Source organism: Ailuropoda melanoleuca, chromosome 8 (genome assembly GCF_002007445.2).
Source record: "Ailuropoda melanoleuca isolate Jingjing chromosome 8, ASM200744v2, whole genome shotgun sequence".
NCBI lineage: Eukaryota > Metazoa > Chordata > Mammalia > Carnivora > Ursidae > Ailuropoda > Ailuropoda melanoleuca.
The window spans coordinates 97200064-97220340 of record NC_048225.1 but is presented as its reverse complement, the minus strand read 5'-3'; the positions used below and the strand labels follow the sequence as shown (position 1 = coordinate 97220340).

The 20277-nt window shown below is 45.7% G+C and overlaps 2 protein-coding genes across 3 annotated transcripts in view; one reads left to right on the top strand and one right to left on the bottom strand.

The window, feature by feature from the left end:
• Positions 1-4161, bottom strand: part of CFHR5 (complement factor H related 5) — a 136657-nt gene extending 132496 nt beyond the window's left edge. Inside the window, exon 1 of the mRNA XM_034666966.1 lies at positions 4029-4161. The gene's annotated coding sequence lies outside the window, so the exon portion shown is untranslated. The remainder of the gene's footprint in view (positions 1-4028) is intronic.
• DYRK3 (dual specificity tyrosine phosphorylation regulated kinase 3) lies at positions 3499-12674 on the top strand. 2 transcript variants are annotated; one of them, XM_034666970.1, is made up of 3 exons: positions 3499-3724; positions 5703-5814; positions 10865-12674. In XM_034666970.1, exons 1-3 carry the CDS (start codon positions 3648-3650, stop codon positions 12437-12439), a joined length of 1764 nt encoding a protein of 587 aa, XP_034522861.1. In that variant the 5' UTR covers positions 3499-3647; the 3' UTR covers positions 12440-12674. The 2 variants fall into 2 exon arrangements, with proteins under 2 accessions (XP_034522861.1, XP_034522862.1); XM_034666971.1 differs by lacking the exon at positions 3499-3724 and adding an exon at positions 3738-3957.
• The last annotated feature ends 7603 nt before the right edge of the window (positions 12675-20277 follow it).

Below are 20277 nucleotides of genomic sequence, written 5' to 3'. Positions count from 1 at the left end.
TAAAGGTTATTCAGGTCTTTTACAACTGGCCTGATCTCCATAGGCTTCCATAGCTAGAGGCCTACTGATGGAGGTGGACCACATAAGCCCTGGTGGCACAAGTCAGTGTAGTGAGGGATGGGGAAAAGCGCAATGTCCCGCAAGGCTGGGCCATAAGAGTAAAGCTATCGGGGATATCTAGCATTACCCAATTCCAAGCCTTAATCTACACAATGTGCATATTCCTGCTCAAAGCAGAGCTGGGGGAATATGGACTGCCTTGCTAAGGCATGGCTGGGCAGCTTGACCAGGGTATCTTGGAAGGCTTGATTGCAGCAGGAGCTGGGGACCCCAACAGGTAGCAGATCCACCGGGGGTTTGGGGGTGGGCTTTCTCTTACTCTTGAGGCAATGCCAATGATTGGGGATAGGTCATTCTTCCATAGCCCTGTAGGGTCCTGCTGTCCAAGGGCAGCTTAAGGGGTATACTGGGCATGCATGGGCCTTGAAGGTCAGGGTAGCCAGAGATCTGTTCAAGGGCAGGTGTGAGGAAAGGCTGTGTAATAGGAGCGGGTAGTTAAGGGTATGAGGCACCTGCCTAATTCCAAGCCCTAACCTCTGTAAATGTGCTTATTTCCCCTGAATGCAGAGTTAGAAAAAACTGAACTGCCTTTCCAGGGTCTGGTCAGGCAGACTGGTGGGGTTCCAGAAATATAAGACATGGTTTTAGTGTTTCAATGAGCTAGACTTCTGAGTTTCTGGGAAAAAAATAGCAGGTGCATTTTTCTGGAGCTCAGGTAAATTTGAGGTCAATACAGTTTGGGGAAAAGGGAAAGTTTCACAGTTTCTCTCCAAATGATTTTTATTTTTTTTTAAGATTTCATTTACTTATTTGACAGAGAGAGAGAGCACAAGCAGGGAGAACGGCAGGCAGAGGGAGAGGAAGAAGCAGGCTCCCCATTGAGCAGGGAGCCTCACATGGGGCTTGATCCCAGGACCCCGGGATCATGACCTGAGCCGAAGGTGGACGCTTAACTGACTGAGCCATTCAGGCGCTCCTCCAAATGATTTTTTAAAACGTATTCCAATTTTTTGGTTCATATGTCATATTATGTATTGGCATACATAGCATGCTGTAAAAAATAATTCATAGCAATGAAACAATTTTAAATTTAATCTACAGACATCACAAAATTGAAGGTGAATATGGCCACAGGGATATTTTCTTACTCTATTTGAAGGTGAATATGGCCACAGGGATATTTTCTTACTCTATGAATTTGAAACTGCTGTGATCACATTCCAAATGTCCCATTGATTTCTGAAATCCCTGGAATAGCACCATTTTTTTGTTTGTTACGGTTTCCTGATTTTGCAGATATATCAGAACTGGCTTCAAAGGTCAGGCAGCCATCTTATACATTTGGCTAATCCACGTTAGCTAAATCTGGCTTTGGCTATGCGGAGAAAGATAATGGCTATTTTGAACTACTTTTGAGCAGGGCTTTGGAGGGGAAGAAAGGGCATGAATCATGTGGGAGCTGCTCAAAGGGGCACAAGATATCAGCTCAGAGAGGGTGTGGAAGCTCCTGCTAGATCTTTCATTGGACTCTGACCCAGCCCAATGTTGAACCCAGCCAGACTGTTATGAAACAGGGGCTCTTTGAAAAAAATATTGGAAAGTATTTAGACCACTAAGGTCAGAGATCCATGAAGCTCCAGCACCTCCAAGGAATCCTTCCTTCCTTGACCATGGGAACAACAGGCTAAAGATAAAGAAAGCTTCTGTTTTCCACCTCGGGAGCAGGAAGGGAAGCAGGAATGCTTCAGGTTGGGTCACAGAGGTATGTCTGAAACCAGAGATGCCTAACTCTCAAAGCAGTGATTCAGAATGAGGCAAGAAAACTTGTGGGGGCAAGTCCCATTTGAATGTTCAGGGCAGTAAAGTGGTCTAGGGTGCCCGGGTAAGTATTAAGAACAGGGATTATTCAGTCGAATTTTGCAATCGTAGAGCTGGTAGGGACCTCAGTAGCAATCTAGTCCAAACTTTTTGTTGCCATGGAGCTCTCTTCAAACAAAAGCTTCTACAGGAGACTTAACACAAACCCATATGAAAGCAGGATTGCTGTGGGGTGCGGCTGGGAAGATCAAAAAACCCACAAAAGCTTGTTTATAAAATTAGAATAACTTTAAGAACTGGAAGAAGTTTTATTTATATTTATATCATTGAGAAACTAAAGCAACATGGTCACAAAGACTAAAGTTCCCCAACCTGACACAGTCTTAATTTATAAAGTGAAAAGCCTTTGAATCTTTAAGGACATTTTTATTTGGAGGCATGAGAACAGGGAATATGACTTTTAGTCACACGGAAATGAGCCTTGGATGGAAATTTTCAGATTTATGGACTCTGCTATGCGGGTTTGGGACAATGAGTCCCCATCCCCACCAGGTGGCGCCCCTGTTCGGCATTTTGAGAACGGTTGTTTCTCGCCTCGAGGGTCTGTCGGCCTCGTGTTCCGTAGGTTCAAGGAAATCCGATTAGATACCACGCACAAGGAAACCACACTTGCCTTCTATTTTAACCTCCTCCCCTCTCACTTTCGTTCCAACGATCGAAATCCACGTAACATTAGGGTTACTGAGGTTTCTTCATTTTTCAGAAGAGGAAGAAACAAACTCCACAAATATTCCCAAGAAAAAAAACAGGAAGAGCCTTCCAGGGGGCCTGGTGCAGCCAAAGGAAGGCTGGGAATTTGACCGCCCCAACTGGAAGATCCTGGGGAAGCAGGGCTCCCCTGGCCTCAGTTTCCTCGTAGGTAAAACCGCTCTTTGCGCCCTATCATCCGCGGAATCCCGTGACAAAGGAGTCAGAAAAATGTCAGCTTAAATTCTGGATCCTACTTAAATCCGTAAAAGGCGGATGTCATATAATGTGGTCGCTGAGATTAAATAAAACAATGTAAGCACTGGTACAGTGTCACTAAATGAGTTTATTATTACTGCTCCCTACCTTTTTATTATTGCTTTCATTAACCTTCAGCGGGTGGGGAGAAACCCCTCCGTGGGAAAGCCTAAGGAAATTACAGATTTTTTTCATTCATTTTTAAAATACATATTCAAGGGAGGTTTTAGAAGTTCAGGCTACAACGTGCCGAAGGACAGTAGACGGTGAGGGGCGGGCGCACTTCCGAGGCAGAAATCGGGGACTAATTGCTACCTTCACAAATCTTCTCTCGGGGCTTTTCTCCCCCCACGGTAGCAGCCCCCCAACCCTCACTCTGCCAGAGGACACGCGCCGCACAGGGAAGGACCGACGTCCCTCCCCGAACCTCCCGGAACCTGCGCGAGCGGCCGAGGGGAGCGCCTCTCGGAGGAGAGAGGCCTCGGGCCCCGCCCCCGTGCGTCATCGCGTAGCTGCGCAGAGGCGTTTCCCGGGGCGTGCCGCGGTTGCTAGGCGACCACACCGCTCCCCCTCCCGCCCCTGCCGCTTCTCTCCCCGCTCCCGGCTCAGCGAGTGGAGAGCGAAGGCGCGCGGATCTGCAGTGTCTGGACGAGATTCCCTCGGGAAGCGTCGCGGCCCCGGCGGCAGCCGCCCCAGCGCAAGCGGATCTTGCCCTCCGAACCCTCCAACCGCCGCCCCTCCCCCCTGGGGTCCCGAGCTAGCCCATGGGAGGCACGGCTCGCGGGCCCGGGCGGAAGGATGCGGAGCCGCCTGGAGCCGGACTCCCGCCCCAGCAGCGGAGGTAACGGCGCCGCCGTGTAACGGGCTGGGGGCGCCCGAGTGGGCGGCTGGCGCAGGCTGGCGAGCTCGGGGGTGCGGGGAAGGCCTGGGCTGAGATTGGAGTGAGCCCCTAGCAGGAGGGACGAGGGAAGGGCTCTGACCGCCTCCCGGGGATCGGCCCACCCTCTTCCCCTCCGTCAGCTCCCCTCCCCCCAGCCCACCGTGATCCGGGGAAGGGGCTAGAGCGGAGTTAGGGTAAGGAGCTCTAAGAAGCTGGGACTTTTTGTGGGGGTTTTTAACAAACTGGGGGAGGCAGGGAGCAGTACCTTTCACGAAAGCCCTGTTGCTCAGAGCAGATAACCAAGGGCTGAACTCTTGGGGTTTTGCCGTGAGGGGTGCGGTCTGGCTTCGGATATGCAGGTGAAGGGTTGTGCTGAGTAGGGCTTTCTGGGGATCCTGTTTTGAGAGTCTGCATCTTGCATTGTATTTTACACCGAAAAGAAGACAAGGGATACCCCCCCACACCCCACACCCGCTTCATTTGCATGCAGACTTCCTTTGGGTAATTTCCTCTGCCTATTTATAGGAATACTTGCAGGTCTTCAATGTCTTTTTCTCTATAAATGTGGACGCCTGTCCCATTTTATTTATTTTATTCATGCTGTTGGCAAAGAGTCAGTCACATACCGAATTTTTGGTTGTCAGAGAAGCAGTTTCCATTAAAGATATAAATAATGCTATCAGAATGTTAGCTAGTTTTTTAAAAGAATATTCCAAATATATTTGTAGTGGACTTTTTAGATATTCTTTGTATTTCTATAACATCAATTAAGAAAGCTCTAGATTTAATTTTACAAAACAGTTTCTAAAGACAGCTTTAAATATTGAAATAAAAAACAAATATTTCAGCATATTTTAAAAGATTTTTAAAAAATTCTTCCCCTGCATTCCGATCATTATTTGTAGTATATTTGTAGTATATTATGTAAAAATGATACAGTGAAAGGCTGCGATGTGTATGACTGGGAAATTCATGTTCTTAATGGCAGATGAAATACATTATCTAGGACCATCTTATAGATTAAATAAATCCCCTCCCTCTTTTGTGGTGGAGGCATAGCCATAAAGAACAGAGAAGTGGCCCTTAATTGTTTAGCATTTAGCTTCCACCATCCACCAGAAAATGAAGTGGTGAAGAAGTGAAATTCAGTACATTTTGTAATGTAGAGAATCCCTTTAGTATTTGTTGTGCTTTTCACTGTGTGTTTCTACAGGTTAGGTAGATGTTAAGTAGGTACGTAAATAAATAATAAAAAGAAGACAACCCTAAGAAGACCTTTTATTTCTTGCATGTAGACTGGAACTATTCTTCCCATTATAACGTGCAAAACAAGCTCAGGGAAGAAGGTAGTACAGCCAGTGGTAGAGCTGAGATTAGAATCCAAGTCTCTGACTTTTAAAATATCGTTACCTCTGCCTTTTTTCTCTTTCTTTTCCTGTTCTAGGTTAGTTTTTAGGCTTCAGATTCAAACTAGCCTTTATTTTCAAGGATAAGTTAAATGAGATCCTTTTGATAGTCCCTGGTTTTTTTTATTTCCTTATTTTTAAAAATATTTCATTTTTAACTAGTCTCTACACCCAACATGGCACTTGAACTCAAAACCCCAAGATCAAGAGTCACATGCTCTACCATCTGAGCCAGCCAGGCGCCCTGATAGTCCCTATTTTTTAACAACATTCACAAAGTAAGACTTGTTTTAACTCTTTCAAAATGCAAACCTAGAAATGCTTTCCTTTTTAAAAAGAAGAAAAGCTGGGTTTCCTCTATTCTTTTGCCAAATACCCAAGTTGTTTATATTCAGTGCCAACATGCAGTGTAGACATTTATTTGCATTAGTTATTTGTGGCAGATGTGAGGCAGTAAAGACACAGAATGTTTTGAAAATACAAGTTTATATACTTCAGTGACTACAGATTTTATCTGTAATCTTTTCAACTAGATTGGGGGATGGTGTCTATGATACCTTCATGATGATAGATGAAACCAAATGTCCACCCTGTTCAAATGTACTCTGCAATCCTTCTGAACCGCCTCTACCCCGAAGACTAAATGTAAGTAAAGTAGTTCTGTGCTCTCTGGTTGTCTTGGAAAGACGGAAGTGCTACTTAATGCCCAAGGTACAGTTACATCTCACTGGCAACCCAGACTCTTTTGTTTCCTTTTGATTTCTCTTGACTTTGAAATAACAATTGTTGTGGTCCAAGTTTAGCTTCACAGAATGATTTTGATTTAGAGCCACACGCATTCCTTTCAATCACTGGGATAAATATGTGGCATTAGGAAAAAAATAATAAGCTACTTTTATCTAGGGAATGTTTATTTTGTTACAGAATGACACAGTGTGCTATAAAAACTCATTTTAACAAAAACCAGAAACAGAAAATACCCTTGAATTCATAGATCTGCACGTGTTTTTTTCCTGCAGGATGGAAATGCAGTCGTAGCTTCTTAATATGCTATGGAGAATCACTTTATGGATCATAAATAAAACTTGAACAGTACAGTTTGGTTTTTGATGCATTTAATCATTCTGGAGCTTGCAGACATTTAGCTTTTGACATTTTTTTACTTAAGGTAATAAAAAAATGAATTCATATTCCCTCAGCATACACAGAGTAGTAGGGAGAACAGGGTTTGGACAAGTTCCAGGACAGGGAGAAGCTATCCTGTGACTTTAACATTTGCTGCATATATCACCTAATGAACAAATTGAATAACTGAATATACTAATTTGTAATTTCTTCTTCACATTTCTGTGTTTATGACCTCAAATTGTTTCTATATTTCAAAAAAAATTACATGCATTTTGCATAGCCCTCCCCAACTTTTTGTCAGCTTTTGCTATTAAAATCAATATTTTCACTAGTTCTAAGGCTAATAATATTACAAAGTATTGGCTAAATATATTTGGAAGGCTGGTCACCCTATTTTTAATCTGTTCTCTGGAGTACAGGAAGTTTCCTTTCCATTCTCAGCAAGCTTATTTCTTTAGTACGTGAAAAACCTCTAAGAGCTCCAGAATCACATACTCCTCTGGTTGACCATCAGTTTTCTTGGTTACTGGCTGCCAGTTAGCATGTCTCTGTGGGAAACTTTTTGCAGTTGGGCTGGTGCATTAACATGTGACTTAAAAGTTCATTTTAACTTCAATTTAGAGTCAATGCTAATCACCTCCCAGCAGGTCAATTAAATTGTATGTTTCAGGATCAAAACGAATTTCTTACTGTATAATATTACAGAGTAATGGTTTTTTGGGGACATAGGATTTTCATTCTAACCTAATGGTGTCTTTGGAGACTTTGTTGAAAAAAATGCTCTTTGACCTCTTGTTGACATTTATAGTTCATTTTGACATGACTCCATCCCCAGACCCTATTGCTCTTTTCACAAAGCCTGTAGGCTTCATTGTTTATTTAAGATGTTATTATGTTCTCATGGCATACTATAAATCGTCTGCTTACAGGCTTTTATTGGGTTAAGCTTTGTGTTGCAGATATAGGGTCAAGAGCTAGGGAAAGAGGATGGAGTGTTTCATGTCTGGATGAGATGTTCCTTCTTAGAATTTCTCAACAAGCTCTGGTTGAGGATTCTATTTGAGATGTCAGGAGCCCTCCAAACTAACGGTGTATGTGAAGCATTCTTAAATAAAACATGATTAATCTGGCATTATCTGTCCCTGTGGTATAATTACATAATTAAGAAAATAATTGGTATAGTTGGTCATATATATTGCTCAGTTATTGTGATTATAACTACGGACTAGAAACATATAGTATTTATAACTATTATACTTTACCATGCGTGCAAAGTGTAGATTCTCCTAGAACAATGGAAGGAAGATTTTATTTATAGCACAACAGTCTTGATACATAATTGATTCAGGCCAGTATTTGAATTATGTACAGGAAAGGAAAGAAACCTAAGAAGAGAACCCCTCCCTGTGTGGAAAAACTCTTTCCTGGAATTCTTCAGATTCACTGGAGAGTCAAACATTGATAATCCACAGTGGACCGGACCTGAAGCATGGTTCTTTCTGGGAGCCACACCTCAGAGAGACATGAAGTGCAGCTTGCGTGGAGGATGTGAATGGGGTAGTACGCAACCATGTGAGATAGAGGGTGTAATGGGATGATGAGCCCAGGGAAAAAGGTGGGGGCAGGACAGCCCCTGTTAGGTATCGGAAGGACTCTTACATGAAATTTGGACACTTCTGTGTAGTTCCAGAGGGCAAAGTAAGACTCAGTGTACAGGGAGAGGGATTTAGGCTCACTGTGAGGAAGAACCATGAGTCAGGAAATCCAGATGACATCCTTAATTTTATTGTAATAGTTCTGTGAAAATTAAATTTGTTCTTATTAATGTTCTGTGCCTGAGACCCTCTCTTTATCACAAACAGAAATGAAGCCCTCCAGAGCCAGCACAGTCTTACATGTAGGCAGAGTAGGTAAAATGCCCAGGGACGGACCCTCAAATCACTTTCCTACCAGCTTGTCACTGATGACCACGGTTCCTAGGGAGTCATTCCTTTGGGTTAAGGCACTGATCTTCTGTTAAAGTTCCAGTATCTTGGAGAGGTGACACCTTAAATTGTATAGCAGATTGAAAGCAGGTTTTATGTCGGAGAGGAAGTGGGTGAGGTATTTCCATGCATCCCAAAGGAAGGCCTGCCGTGGGGGTCGGTGTACTGCAGGGGTCCTGTGTAGTGCCAGATGTCTGGTGGAGAGAGACTGGAGATACCGAAGGAGGTCCCACGGAGAAAAGAGAGAAACGGAAAGGGCAAAGAGAGGGCGCATAGTTTAAAGCTTAATATGTTGAGAATTTTGCCTAATTACTACCAGTGTTTATAAAATGTTTTATAGCTTTTAAGCCTCCTTCACATGTATTACTAATTATAATTTGATTCACACAGCATCCTGCAGTAGGTATTATGCACATTTTATAAATAAACGAAGGCTAAGAAACTGGGTGAAAGGTCAAGCAACCTGCCCAGGGACTTACAGCTTTTAAGCAGGATAGCCAAGACTCCAACCTAAGCCATTAGACATCTGTTTTCTTCGGCACATGTCCCCAGTACACTCGTAGTAAATATGGAGATGCATTGAAGTCAGGTAGTAAAAATTTTAAGGAAAACTGGCTGAGATGGATGCAAAGTTTCGCTTTTATTATACAGATCTACCTAAACCCAAACAATTTTAATTCCCTCCTTCAGTCAAACCAATCTCCTCCTGGATTGTAGTTCCTTGAGAACACCTGTTTTGTTTTGTTTAGCACTTGTAAACAGTGAACAGTTAGGGTTCCTGTGACCAGCACATGGATGGCGGGATAGATGAATGGGACCCTCTTCTGTTTTTTCAGCCCTGAGTACAGAAGAGCAATTTGACTTAATTACTGCTAAGAAAAATGTTGCGTAATATTTACATCTTAGCAGGGTATTTAGGTTCTGTCTGCAGGCCTGCTTTATTTTCTTGACCAGTGATAGTTCTCTGTTTTGGTATCAGAGAGATTTTTCTCAGTCCCTATGTCATCTCTTGACTTAAACGCTGCTTGCCCAAGTGTGGTTACAGTTGTATCACTTGCGTCACTTGTGTGCAATCAGGTGCTACCCTGTTTTTGTAACTACGGGACTCCATAAATGTTTAAATTAATTAAGTGACCTGAAAGGAGCAGGCAGGAGCGAAGTCCTGCTCTCATAACTACAGCTATATGTAAAATTTGCCAACACTTAAATTTTTTCATCTTTTTTCTGCTATTTATATTTTGTCTTTTATTTTGTTATTTAGGCAATAGGCCATGTACTGTTTTCTTAGGTTATATTAAAATTCCATTTTTTAAAGATTTGGCCACTTTGGAATATTACCTTTTCATTTGTTTCCCTCTTTCCTTCTAGCACCCTCTTGAATTTTTCTTAGTGCGTTTAGTTTTTTGTATTTCTCTTTTTTGCTTTTCTTTTCCTCCATCTAATTTCATAGAACTGTACTTCATGTCAGAGGAATAAGTAGAGCTTTCTTTGGGGAGTTACTGTTCCTTGAAGGAGAATGTTAAGCAAACTCAAAAAGAGTAATACGCCTTTATCACCTAGGCTTTTGCCGAGGAAGAGTGGGTGTACGAGGAAGAGTGGGTGTACGTGTAGGTGAAAGACACTGAAGAGAGACTCTTATCTCTTCCGGAGAGTTTACCAGAACCCCCCCACCCCATCCCCTGGGGCCTTGGATTCTCACTGTTATTCATCATATACAGCAAGAATTGGCCCAGAGGATCTCAGGAGCTCTCTCTGCCTTAGAACTCTTGTGATTCAGTGAGCTGAGCTACAAGCATGCAGTCATTTTTAGGGGGACCTGGGAGTAGATAAGAGGTCTTGCTTGATTCCAGGCCACAGCCATCATTCAGCGCTAGTGGAGAGTAGTACAGGTGCTAGGTTGTATTCATGGGAAGGGTGTTGGACTGACAGAAGACCTGGGTTCAGATCCTCCCTCTGCCCCTTAATGGTGCTTTATTATTTATGGGACATATTTTTTTTTCTTTTTCTCTTCTTTTCTTTTCTTTTTTTTTTTTTTACAGTACACTTTAATATGCATATTTTGATTCTAATATATGTCCTTCAGAATTGGGAAGACACTTGAAACAGTAAACAATATGACAGTATGGTATGTGAGCACGTGCCAGATCACGGGGTACAGATTTGAAAAGCTGCAGTTAAGATGCGAGGCTAATTAGCCTGGGCTTGGAGTAGTTCTAGATGGAAGGGAGGGGACGTGAATTGGGCCTTGAAAGAGTGCAGGATTAGAGTGGGTGGGGTGATAAGTCTCTCGGCAGAAAGACACACCTATTAGGAGGAACTTAGCACATTTAGGGTTCCGTAAGTAGACCATTCTCTCTCGTAGGAAGCAAGGCATATATTGGGGGTTGAGGTGGCCATAATACTTAGGGGTTCTGAAGATCAATATGACACAAGTCTCTAGAGACTCCTGCTTTTCTTATCTCAACTTTGGGCCGTTGTAACCTACGTGACTGGACAGTTTGTCCTTCAGGCAGGGGAAGGAATCTTTCATCCTTCCACTGTTTTAGCGGCTTTACCATCACATTCATTTTTCTTTTCCATAGATCACTGCTGAGCAGTTACCAAGAGATCACACTCAGCGCTTTCTGAATGGAGGTGAGGTGAAAGTAGAACAGCTGTTTCAAGAATTTGGCAACAGAAGATCTGATACTCTTCAGTCAGATGGCATCAACGACTCTGAAAAATGCTCTCCTCCCGACTCTCAGGGTAAAAGTTCAGATAGCTTGAATGCGGTGAAACCCAGCAGTTCAGCCAAAGCTTCCAAAGTGGTGCCACTGACTCCAGAGCAAGCACTGAAGCAATACAAACACCACCTCACTGCTTACGAGAAGCTGGAAATCATCAATTACCCAGAAATTTACTTTGTGGGCCCAAATGCCAAAAAAAGACACGGAGTGATCGGTGGTCCCAATAACAGCGGGTATGATGATGCAGATGGGGCCTATATTCATGTGCCTCGTGACCATCTGGCTTATCGATATGAGGTGCTGAAAATTATTGGCAAGGGAAGTTTTGGGCAAGTAGCCCGGGTCTACGATCATAAACTTCGACAGTATGTGGCCCTAAAGATGGTACGCAATGAAAAGCGCTTCCATCGTCAAGCAGCTGAGGAGATCCGGATTTTGGAGCATCTTAAAAAGCAGGACAAGACGGGTAGCATGAATGTCATCCACATGCTGGAAAGTTTCACATTCCGGAATCATGTTTGCATGGCCTTCGAATTGCTGAGCATAGACCTTTATGAGCTAATTAAAAAAAACAAGTTTCAGGGTTTTAGCGTCCAGTTAGTTCGCAAGTTTGCTCAATCCATCTTGCAATCCTTGGATGCTCTCCACAAAAATAAGATCATTCACTGTGACCTGAAGCCAGAAAACATTCTCCTGAAACACCATGGGCGCAGTGCGACCAAGGTCATTGACTTTGGGTCCAGCTGTTTCGAATACCAGAAGCTTTACACATATATCCAGTCTCGGTTCTACAGAGCTCCAGAGATCATCTTAGGGAGCCGCTACAGCACGCCTATAGACATATGGAGTTTTGGCTGCATCCTTGCAGAACTTTTAACAGGACAGCCTCTCTTCCCGGGAGAGGATGAAGGAGACCAGTTGGCCTGTATGATGGAGCTGCTAGGAATGCCACCACCAAAACTTCTGGAGCAATCCAAACGTGCCAAGTACTTCATTAACTCCAAGGGCCTACCTCGCTACTGTTCTGTGACTACTCAGGCAGACGGGAGGGTTGTACTTGTGGGGGGTCGCTCACGTAGGGGTAAAAAGCGGGGTCCCCCAGGCAGCAAAGACTGGGTGACAGCACTGAAGGGATGTGATGACTACTTGTTTATAGAGTTTTTGAAAAGGTGTCTTCACTGGGACCCCTCTGCCCGTTTGACCCCAGCTCAAGCACTGAGACATCCATGGATTAGTAAGTGTGTGCCCAGACCTCTCACCATTGAAAAGGTGTCAGGAAAACGGGTGGTAAATCCCACAAACGCTTTCCAGGGACTGGGTTCCAAGCTGCCTCCAGTTGTCGGAATAGCCAATAAGCTTAAAGCTAACTTAATGTCAGAAACCAATGGTGGTATACCTCTGTGCAGTGTACTGCCAAAGCTCATTAGCTAACGGACAGCGCTGTGCTCAGAGATGTATATGTTTGTATTTTTAATTATCTTGCAGACCTGAACATGGGGAAGAAATACAAGCCCATTGGTGGATATGTTTTTGTTAGACTAGATTTCTTTTTTTAACAAGGCAAAACATTTTTATATGACTGTAACAGAACTCTTCAAGGGCTAATTACCTAACTTGCCTGTGTCGGCCATCCTGGAATGTACATTAAATGACTTTTTATAGGTCAGTGCATCTTCGTTATTCTTGTTGGATGTACATCACCTTACGTATGCTGCTACTGGTTTAAGTCCCTTTCTCTCAAGATACAAGGTGCCCCGAGAAGTGTATCCTGACCACTCGTCACTTCTCGTCTCCCTCAGCCTCTGTTCCAGAGCGGTAGGTTGGGACACGGCCATAGTTCTGGATGAGAGTCGCAGCTGGCCCCCTTGCCCCAGCAGGCCGTTCTGTGGGCTCATCCCAGGTGAAAGGGCTCAGCAGAATACGGGGCAGGGGAAGGTTCCAGAAGCTCTTAGTCACTTGAAGAAGTGGTGTCACTGCTTCTCAGTGACTCATTTCTCTTTCAGTCCTGTGATGTGTGCTGTTTTAATTTCATTTTGTTTTTATTATTTTCATGATTTTTCTGCTTGATTTGTTTCCTGGGGAAAGCACCTTATAGATGTCCTACCACTTTACCAAGCGCTGCTTTTAAAACTAAATCCTATGTATCACTTTACCACCCCTGTCTCCAGGGAACATAAAGCAGCTTCTTTGCCCCAGCTGAACGTTAAAGGTAGAAACAGCACACAAACCGCAGTTCCCAAGTTTCCCGGGACCCTGGAGACCAGCCAACTCGCTGCATTTCCACGGACTTCTTCCATATAAAAGTGATCGCTCTCAGAGAAACTTAACCACGGCCACTGCCGTCCTTCCTCTCTTGCCAGCCCTCTGCCACCTCAGCATGCCGCAGTCTCCCCACTGTCAATTTAAGCCGAAGACTATTCCCTAGACTCTGAGTGAACTTCAGTTATAAGAAAATCCAGTCACCGGTGGTAACCCGTTTTCTTTTCCTTTACTTCAACATCCTTTCTTTTTCCCTGCAAAGATTCAAGCAGCAAGGGCCGGCAGTGAAGCTAACTGCTAGCCAAATGTCTTCCCTGGAAGGGCGGAGAAGGTACAATAACTGAGTAACGCAATGCTGCTGTCTCCTTCCCCTCTCCTTCCACCCTCCTCCAAGAGTATGTCCGAACATGTCCTCAGAGCGGGCTCTGAGGTAGACCGTTGCTTTCTTCAACGCCATTCTCAGGATGACCCAGTTCCGTTTTTACCGTAGAAGTTAGTCTGCGAACTCCGTAAGGTCAGATGATCATAAGATGACCGTGCGACAGCATAACCAAAAGAAGAGAAATGCCAGGGGCGCATCCTTGAAGGGACTCCTGCCTTACCCGTAAGTACTCTCATTGCCACGGCCCAGGCCGTGAAAACCGAGAGGAAACCGACGTCCAGAGCGTGGCCTGAGCCCCGGGCCCCAGCGTTCACCCTGAAGCCTCAGCCTCTTGAAAAGGGCATGTCCTGGTTCTTCCGGTGACTGAGCAGCTGCACGACTTAAAACTTGAATCACTGCCTTCACTCGGTGTTTACAGAAGGCCACGGAAAACACACCTCCTCGGGGTCCCTCTAACTCCTGCTGAGCGCTCCGCCTAAGGGAGCAGTGGTGCCAGAAGGCCCCACCTTATCTCGGCGGAGCACCTGTTGAGGTGGTTCTGCCCGTTGTTATCAGTGCGGAAGACCTGCTCTTTTAGGCAAACAGTGTTAAAGAGACCGCTGCCCCAAACGCATCTGTGCCCAGGACTTGTTCGTGTTTGTCGTGAGCGATCTTGGTCAGCCCACACCGGCTGTGACGGGAGAGACGGGAACCTGGTTGGCACCAGGTCTATTTCTGTGCATTCAGTCGACTGAGGTTGGCACCTGGTCTATTTCTGTGCATTCAGTCGACTTCGGTCACTGAAACCAGGCCAAGTGACAGGCTGTCGGCAACCCCTCACACCATAGACATTCTAGAAAGCTCTGGGAAGGTGGGTGGATGTGGTTCTGCCTAAGTTTGGCCACCTAGAGAGTGACACAGAGCAGAGTCATCCAGGCTGGCACGCCTGTCTTCTGCAGCCGAGTCAGGTTTGGGGAGAGTGGGCTGCTTTAGGATGCGATGGTCGTGCCAGATGGATTTGGGGAGGTGTATGAGTTGGTTTCAAGTTTAGGGGCAAGTTGTAATTTTTAGAGGCTGTTAACCAGCGCCCCCTTTTATCCGCCACTGTTACATTTTCACTTGGATCCCTGCCCAGCAGAGAGGGACTGAATTGGATCAGAGTTAGTGCAGAGATGCGGGCTGTCTTACTGACAGTTACTGAGTTGTTCTTTAGCCGTTTTTGTTCTTCCGGTCATTTCAATTAAACAGGTCAAGTTGGTTGACTTCTGATTTTTGAATTGACAGACTCAACTAAGTTTCCAAATTGCTATTGACACCGTGAAAAGAGTTGGGTAGGAATTTTTGTTTTATTTTATTCCTAAAGTCATTTTTTTTCCCTTCACACGGGAAATTGGCTCATCCAGCTAAACCCTGCTCCTCGTATCAGACTCTGTCCTACCTTCTGTCCTCACAGTGATTGATCGGTTCGCTCATCACGTGCTATCATGATTTCTCCTTTATTGGAATGTAAGCTTCAAATGGGCGTGCCCATCTCTTCATGATGCTCTAAATTAACCAGTTGTAATTCCAGTGATCATGTGCAGGGGATGGAGATTCATTTCCCTCCATGTACCAGGAATGTCCTCGCCTTGTCTTCTTTGAAATTGACCTGCACAATCTCCAGTCTCTAATCTCTCCTGAGAAAGGGTAACCGGAGGAGGATTATGTGAGGACACCACCTTCTGGTCCAGCACTTGACACCTTGATAATAGTGAAAAATGCAGCCATAACCTTAATTATGACTTAAAGATTCTGTTTTTGTTCCTCAGAGACTCTGAAAGAGGAGAGGGTGTAGCCTGGCTCTTCCCCAGAAGACATTGGTTTATGACTATAGTAGCATGCTTTAGTCCTCAGTGGGGTTTCTTGTTGGCTTTAGTTTTTGCTTTTCAGTTTATTTAGAAGGGGAGAGAGACGGGTTGGGGTAGGGAGGGACACAAGGAATCTTAAGCAGGCTCCACACCCAGCTTAGAGCCTCGATCTCACAACCCTGAGATCATGACCTGAGCTGAAATCAAGTCTGATGCTTAACCAACTGAGCCACCCAGGTGTCCCGAGTCCTAGGTGTTTTAAGAGGGTTTGGGACAGATGGGTTAGCTGGCTAATGTCAGTATACTCCTAATTTTTTTGACCTTTAATCTGTTAAGAGTGGGGTTTATTGTATGATCAAAAAACGGATTAAATTAAAAGTTCAACTGTGAAACAGTTTGGATCTGTAGCAGCTGGTCGTGTTGAAATACTTTCTGTTTTGCCTAATTCCTAAGTAGGCATAATTAAAGTTAAATGCTAAATTTTAGGTAGCAGCTGATAAATGCTTCTGAGCTTTCCTGACAGAGGACTCCTACTGCTTTAGTGAACCATGGAAAACTTTTAATTATTTCTCATGCATCTGTTATCTGATGTCCTCAGCGTGGAAGATGGAAACGTGGCAACGATCGTCTGGACTGCCTCTGTACACTTTTCTGTCCTTTGAGAATGAAGGATAAGTACTTAGCCATTGAACCAGGCAGACAGAGCATGTTTTCCTCCAGGTCTTCAGTCCTGTTGGAGAGATGACTGGTCTGTAGAGCGCTGCGACTTACCATACGCAGAGCAACTGCAGCCATCCATGATACGAACAACCTGGAGTCTTCCAAATAAGGAGAGACACGAGACAAGACAAGGGATTGGCGCATCAAGGAAGAGTTGTCCTCTGCCAGGATCAGCCTCCCAGTTCTAAATAATATTCTTAATATCCTCAGTTCAACATGCCCCACTTCCATCTTCAACCTGTACTTCCTAAAGCCCAGGAATTTAAAAGAACTTGCCTCCAAACCCGGCCTTCAACCCTAATGTGAATAGAGGTAATCCTCTCCAAGTGTCTCTTAAAGTAGGCCCACTCATTTCAGCGAGGCGAGGTTTTAAGAGTCACGGCGAGCCCATCCATGTAAGGGCTAAAAGCTCCGGTCCCTGAGATCCATAACCCCTGAGATAAGCCAGAGCTACAAATACATCGTCTAGACTTTGAAGGAGAGAATATGATTCTTAATATAGCTCACCAACCGCTAAGTCGTGCCTAGACTGTCATAATTTTTCTATAACAGAAGACTGCCTGCCTGTTGACTAGAAAGAGTCTCACCTCCTCTGCCACCACACGAATAAGCTAGAAAAGAAAGAATGGCCCCAAATCAGGCCAGATGGTGACCCATGACTATTTCAGCTCAGGACGTCAGCCTCTAAAGCATCAGGTTTGAATCATTTTGGTATCATGGGATTCTATCATTGTTCATTTGAATCTGCTGACACGTTTCCCCTGGAAAGTATAGTTTGGCTTGGATGAGTCAATGGATTTTGTTTTGTTTTCTTTTGTTTGGGGGTGGAGGGGGGTGTTTGTTTAAAAAAAAATAAATAAAGATGAAATGCTTTGAGAATTTTTCAGCATCTCATGATTGTTCCAAAACCACGTCTGAGGACTTCCTCAGCTGGCCCTGGGTACCATACCCTGAAGTGTTCCCAGTATGGTGAGTGGGCCCCAGTCACTCTGGGTTATCAATGCTGACGATGATAGAGAAAGAACATGCTCAAAAAAGGAAATAAAGGGGTGGGATGAGAGACAGCCTGGCAGAGATTCTGCCTGTTCTTGTCCTTCGCCAGAGGCTGGGGATATACACACTGGCTTTGTGGAAAAGGGAAATGGGAAGCTGTGTAGGGATGGTCATTTTCCCAGGGGCCCTGAGAATTCCCCCCTCCCATCAGGATTTCAGACATTTAGCCTTCAGGGGCCCAGGCTTAACTTAAGGATGAATCCTAACAAGCAGTTTCAAGGAGTACAGTTTTATTTGGGGAGTTTCAGTGTTTGTCTTAGGCTGAGGGCTTGTACCACTCAGATAACTTAAATAAAGCCTTAGGGAACTGGGCATGGAAGGAAAGGGAAACAGTTCTTAATGGCCCTTGGGCAACTTCGTTCCTGCCTGCCTCTGATCTGGCCCTGCACCATGATCGCCCTGGCAACAGGAGCTCAGTGCGGGAACTCAGTGGACACTGAGCTCAAGGACTGCCTTCTGCCACCCTTGAATCGTCCTCTGGATTCTCGAACAGGCTTTTTGCCTTCTGGGAGCCTGGCCTAAAGCTGGAGAAGGGCCTTCCCGTACTCACATGAAAGCAGCTGCACATTAAGAGAAACTATAGGCCAGGCAGAATTCTATCAGCCTTCCACATGCTGTCCACATTTCCCCACGATCCGGCATACCCCAAGCCAGGACAGTCCCGGGGCTCCTCAGAACTTAAAGCTTAGAGCAGACAATGAAATGGCACTGAGAACACTCGTGTTGTCCCCGTTGCTCTTCATTGTCCAGGATGGCATTTCGGTCCAGAGGCAGAAATCTGAAGTGACTGCAGCTTAACTGTGACAATGCTAAGGTCTCATGTCGATCTTCCCATAGCATGAGCGGGCCACAATTTGACCTTGTTTTGCAAAGGCTGCCCAGCCCTGCCTCTGCTGCTGACAGGCTCTTGATGCAGGAGCAGACCCGGGACACCCAATCCAGACCACAGCAGAGAACCCTTATTCATTCCCAGGGTGGAGCCCCAGCCTAAACATCTCTGCCTTCTGAAGCACGTCTGTACAGGCCTTTGTTAGTGCCTTTACTCTTTCAACTGTGACTTATTTACTGAGCAACTGCTGGGGAGTGGGGGTGGGGAAGCTGTCTAGTGGCGTTTGTCAGGGAGCATCTGCAGACCCCATGTTCATAGGTTTTGTTATTTAACAAAAGCCAGGCTTAGAGAAAACTCCCTAGTTTACCTATGCTCTGTTCTGGTTTTCAGTTTGTGAAAATCTGTAAGTGAATGGGGCAGGGAGGGGAGATAGATTCAGAAGAGAATGTTCTGGGTCTCTGCGGATGGTGGGAGGCCCTTGTTCTGAGCTGACTGAGGAGAAAGATGGGGGAGATGGAGGTGAGAAAGAGCCACTCTCCCAGAGCTACTTGGCTCTCACTCCTGTCCATTTCTGACCTGGAAGAGGAGATTGGGGTCACCCTTGGGGTTTCTCCAGCATGATTTCAGGTTGGGGGTTTGGCTCCTGGTACTCCCTCTTCCAACATCCTTTCTGTCCCACGTTGACTATCTGGAGCGGCTGCAGGGGAGGAGGAAGGAGCAGGCACCAGAGCTTCCTACCACTCTTCCTCTCTCCCTCCCTCCCCCCGACAGCTTGCTGGCTAGCTTTGCTGTTTTCTCTGGTTGCTATATCGACATTGTTTATTTCGGTCCCATCATCAAACCCGGTCAGAGCCTGAGACCGAGGTGAATACTTGGGATGGATTCACACACTCCCTCCCTGAGATCATGTTCTGCAGTTTTTGAGCAGCTGTCCCACATTGTCCTGGTTCCAGTTCCATCTCGGGGAACCTTCTTCATTCAAGAGCCCCTCTCTTCTCCTTGGATCCCCAGATCGCTCTCTGCTTCAAAATGCTAGAAGAATCGCCCAGGCAAAGCAGCATGAGTGAGACGGGGGAGGCTTCCGACTTCTCTGGGGGCTAAGGTGGGGGGGCGGACCACAGGTGCTTCCCCTCCATCCTGCCGAAATAACAGGGGTCAGGAGCTTCCACGGCCAGTCTTCCTGCAGGAACAACTGTTTCCCAACTGTGGTGTCACACACCCCACCCCTCTTACCCTTTCCGAGCCCAACCTGGCCCGAGGCAGCTGCATTTCAAAGAGAGAGTAATCCTCCCTGTTGGTTCTTTATTCCGGGCGCTGAAATCTACTACCTCCCCCGGAGAGGAGAAAGGTGCGGCATTAGCCCGGACAGCCTGGGTGGAGCTGGGGCTGGAGGGGGGGGCAGAACTGGAATTTCTCGAATCTGGGATCTTGGAGTCATGCTAGGTAAAGTCAGAAACCCGCAAGGGAGCAACAGCAGCCTCCCCTTCCCCCCCATCCCTGGCAGTGTCCTTCTGTCCTCCCGCAACTGCGCCCTCCACAGGGGCTCCCCCAGGGGCGCCAGGCCCCCTGCCCCTTTTTCTCTGCCTGCCTTCTCCATTATTCTCTCCTGGGTTCTGTGCGCCAGTCATTGTGCTGGGCAATTCAAACATGACTGAGACACAAGTCCTTGCTCAAAAATTTGGTGCACGTTAAAGCTCAGGCAGATTTGAAATTCAAGGAGATATGTATGATGTAGACATGCACTAGTGCCCTAGGAGTTAAAAAAAAAAAAAAAAGAAAGGAAAAGGTAAGGTGGAGGTCAATAAAAGGTTTTTGTGGTGGCTGCCCCTCTCCATCACTGGCCATGACCACGTTCCCCACTGACCGACCACCCTTGTCTGCAATGCCTCCAGCCTGAGACATCATGAATGAAAGGTGCCCAGGCTCTTCCGAACAGACAAAGTGAGACTGAGCCCCACGCTGGAGACACCAAACACCCTTGTCCCTTTGGTTAGTAGCTGAGCCATGGTTTGGAGTCAGACTCTCGTCCCTGCTGCCATCAAAAGAAGGTGCTCCATTCACCCCACTACCCCCACCGCATGCAGTGTTTACCCTGCATTCTCAGTGACTCTCTTCCTCTGCCCCATCCCGCTCTCCAGAGGTGCCAAAATGGGGAGTTTATTTTTACCTACAGGGTTGGGGAAGGGGCAAATTCGATGGC